This window comes from Terrapene carolina, unplaced genomic scaffold, assembly GCF_002925995.2.
Source record: "Terrapene carolina triunguis isolate 2854851 unplaced genomic scaffold, T_m_triunguis-2.0 Scaffold20680, whole genome shotgun sequence".
Lineage (NCBI taxonomy): Eukaryota > Metazoa > Chordata > Testudines > Emydidae > Terrapene > Terrapene triunguis.
The window spans coordinates 2020-6111 of NW_020685031.1; the positions used below are offsets into that span (position 1 = coordinate 2020).

The window sequence follows — 4092 nt, forward strand, 5'->3', positions numbered from 1 at the left end:
GCACCTGGATTGTCCAGTAGCCCTATTAACTGATACATCTGAGGTAGGCAGCCTATTTACATTATTTTGCTGATTGTTTGTCTTTAGCTAGTTGCTCTTCAAATTCTTTCTTATTATACTTTTAACCTTGTCAGCATTTATGCTGCTTTCTGTTTTCCTCAGTACAATTTCTAAAGGATGGAGAACACACAAATCTTTTTATTCAGATAAAGCTAACAGTGATTTATTTGAACACAATGTAGACTTCAATACTATATCAACAGCTAGAGTGCAAACTGATTTGTATTTCAGATTCCAGAGTAGTTTTTCATTTCTTGTCATCTGACCAAGTAATTTCATAGTCTTGGTATACTTTTTTCAGTATTTCTACGGTCACTGCATGATCTGCTTTACCATATCCCTGCAAAAAAGATGATAAAAGATTTTAAAGGGATGCAAAATATAAGGCTACAAGAGTATCAAGTTCCAGTTAACATTTTAAATATCCAGATTTATGGCCTTATGCTTCCCCCTGCACAGAAGTCCCACTGAGGTGAAGCTAGTTCTGTTTATTACCTTTCAAGAATATCTGAATTAAAATGTTTCAGAGTCAGAAGCCAGGAAAATCAGAAGAAAGAACGAGGTACTTGTGGCACCTTAAGAGACTAACAAAGTAGGCATCAGCATACATCGGATGAAGTGGGTTTTAGCCCACAAAAGCTTATGCTCAAATAACTTTGTTAGTCTCTAAGGTGCCACAAGTACTCCTCGTTCTTTTTGCTGATACAGACTAACACGGCTACCACTCAGGAAAATCAGAGTTAAGGTTGCACTTAACAACTCATTAATTCTCACTAAGTGACCACAAGAGGCCTTAACTCTGCTCCAAGAGGACCACACAAGTAAATTGACATCTAAACTGCATGTTATACAACTAATACAAAAAGTTGTTTTCTACACACAAGGTTTGCCCACATAAACAAGCATGGCTATATCAGACATAAGTAGCCTTGGAAGAATTCGATATTTACCAATTAAAAAGCTATTTCACCATATACACAAAAAATATTTTCATTGATAATAATCAAAATGTACAGATAGGCAAAGAAAGAAACATGCTGCTTGAAAACTTAGTTTGATTTAAGGATATTTACTTTGTATATTTTGACATGTGATATTGACAATTTGTGTTTTAATGGTTAGAAAGCTTGGACTTTTTGCATCTGAACGTGTACTGCTATTAAATTATTGTCTAAGCCGACTACCACCCCCAATAATGTAGGAAGCTAGTAGCTGAGCTCCAGTGCTGGCTCAGACATTGCTTTACAGGGGACTGGGGAAAGGTACTATCATTGCCTTATAGTGATAGCCTCAAGGAGCTCAATCTATTTAATCCCAGCCACAGAGTTCACTTCAAAGAATTCCTCAAGCATTTCTCTAATTCTCATAGTTTACCCAAGAGCTAAGTATCAATGGCCCCATTTAACATAACTACTTCCCTATTTTTAAAGTCACACAACAAAAAACCAGGACAAGAGCCAAGTTGCTTTGATTTACAGGCCAAGATGTAACCTGCTATTCCAGAGTGCCAATCAGCTTTTCTGTATCTCCGTTTTTCTGTCTGACAAAGTGAAACTTTGCAGTTACACAGCATGCTTCTGTACAGTTCAGGGCACTTGACAATGGTGGGCAAACAAGGTGTGGGGTATAGCTGACTACCCCTTCTCCCACTATCTTGGTGGCAGAAGAGAGAGATGCTGCTGCCTGTGCTGCACACCACCACCATTAATCCAGGAGTTTGGTCATGAATTGTTTGATTCTGCCACGAATAATGAGAAGGCTCTAGAAGACCCCTAATGTTGCATGCCATCTCCCCTCTCCATAGAGCTTTGCCCCCACAATATGATATCTGAGAAAGAGCCCTAATTAAAAAAAAAAGTTTAATCCGGTTTGGGGCTATAATTGACCCAGAGGAAAAGTGACCTTGAAGAACTGCTACTTTCTATACAGGATTCAAATAACATGTCTTTACATCACATGGAACTAGTCTGCTCTTGTCCACATCAGTAGCTCAAGAAATCCTTGTTTCTTATCATCTACTCTCTGCAGTGGTGAGGTGGGATGGAGACTGCAGTGTGTTCCACATATATGGATAATTCATTGCTTCTATTGGTCATTTTATAAACAGAATGTATTTAAATACTGAACCATGTAAGTAAGGGTACGTCTATACTTACCCCCGGGTTCGGTGGTAAGCAATCGATCTTCTGGGATCGATTTATCGCATCTTGTCTAGACGCAATAAATCGATCCCGGAAGTGCTCGCCGTCGACACCGGTACTCCTGCTTCACGAGAGGAGTACGCGGAGTCGATGGGGGAGCCTGCCTGCCGCGTGTGGACCCACGGTAAGTACCTTGTAGTTCGAACTAAGATACTTCGACTTCAGCTACGTTATTGACGTAGCTGAAGTTGTGTATCTTAGTTCGAACTGGGGGGTTAGTGTGGACCAGCCCTAAGTGATACATACACAGAGGCATGCTCTATAGCTACAGTACAGGATTGTGAGTCAGGAGCTGCTGAGTTCCAATTACAGCCCTGGAACCAATTACTGTGTGACTGAGTAAGTCAATCTAACCTCTGTGCTGTAGTTTCCCCATCTAAAATAGGCCATCTTTACCCACTTCACAGGTGAGCTGTATGGACTAACTAATTAATGCTTATAAGTGATCCATCAGAGTGCTGAGAATTACTAGTATTTTTAAATAGAGCCCTAAAATGTTGAATTTTCAAGGAAACTAATACATGGCACTTACTGTGGAGAGACCAAATACCCTCATTTTCTTGTCTTTGCTATTATGGTCAATTTTTCCTCCTCCAAGGCACTTGCATTCAAAGCCCAACTTTTCCATTTCAGGGTTTACTTTTTCAAATATATGATCTGCAAAATGAAGCCAGTTCAATCCATTAACCAGAACTCAGGTTTCACTTGGTGATTACTTCCAGTCCTCTCTTTTCAGCTACCTAGTATTTTTTTCCGGTTTCCTTGGGGAAGCTGGTAAGTGAAGGAAAAGACCCGTTGTTACCTACGCAGCTGGGCCCTAGCAAATCCCAGAACAGTGGCTGCCGGTTCCACTGTCTCACCAAGTCAGAGGCTGCTCACAAGTTCATGTTTCTGACTGAAATGTACCAGGGCTGGACACCAGAGCACGTCGCGGCGCAGCCACAGGAGGCATTGCACAGGCACAGCCCCCCAGTGCGGCCGAGGCCTAGGAGCAACCAGGGCAACCCCGATAGAGACGCTGGGGAGGAGGGAAGGGGGTAAGAACAGCGCCCCGCTCAGTGGGGAGAGCGCTATCCGCGCAGCAGCAGCTCTGCGGGAGCCGGGCCACCCCAGACGTGCAGCAGCAGCAACAGGGGAGGAGCGGGCCGCGGCGGGGCAGCCGGCTCCCCCCTCAAGAAAGCGGTTCGGAGGGGGCGATCGGTCCGGGCGGTGCATGAGGCGCCAGCTGGGCTCTGCCCCCCGCCCGGCCTTGGCTCGCGGCACCGACTCACTGTGGAACTCGGCGGCCGCGGTGCCCCTGACGACGTCCCGGTGCTCGGCTCCCCCCACGCGCTGCACCCGCACCAGGATGTACTTGAACGTGCCGTCCGGATCGATCTCCACCGCGGGCACCGACTCTAGCTGCCCGGCCATGGCCACCCCTCAGGGCTGAGAGCGGTCCGACCGCCACTGCTCCGCGCATGCGCCAAGCGCACTAAGCAGTGGGCGGACTGAAGGGACCGTTACCAGCCTGCAAGACGGAGGGGGCGGGGCTACGACTGTCGTGAAGGCTGAGGGACAGCAGCGGCCGGAGTTGTAGCGACCTTTGTGACGTGCACTATTAGGAGGCGGGGCCATGCCAATGGGCGGTGAGGCTATTGGCGGGTGGTGCTGGTAGAGGGGCGCTTCCCGAATTATCACATGCACTAGGGATTGGTAGGTGGTGTTCAAAAATCAAGAGAGACTAAAAAACACAATATAACCTTTTTAAAAAAAAAACAAAAGCTTTATGATTTTTGGGCCAATCTCATAATTTGGGGGAGTCTGATTCATGATTTTTGATCTCTTGAGA

The 4092-nt window shown here is 45.5% G+C and overlaps 1 protein-coding gene across 1 annotated transcript; it reads right to left on the minus strand.

Annotated features, from left to right (window-relative positions):
• Positions 1-207: 207 nt before the first annotated feature.
• LOC112107430 (14 kDa phosphohistidine phosphatase-like) lies at positions 208-3731 on the minus strand. Its single transcript, XM_024201125.2, has 3 exons — positions 3533-3731; positions 2794-2918; positions 208-400 (listed from the first exon to the last, which is right to left on the minus strand). The coding sequence occupies exons 1-3, from the start codon at positions 3672-3674 to the stop codon at positions 308-310; spliced, it is 360 nt and encodes a 119-aa protein (XP_024056893.1). The 5' UTR covers positions 3675-3731; the 3' UTR covers positions 208-307.
• Between the last annotated feature and the right edge of the window lie 361 nt (positions 3732-4092).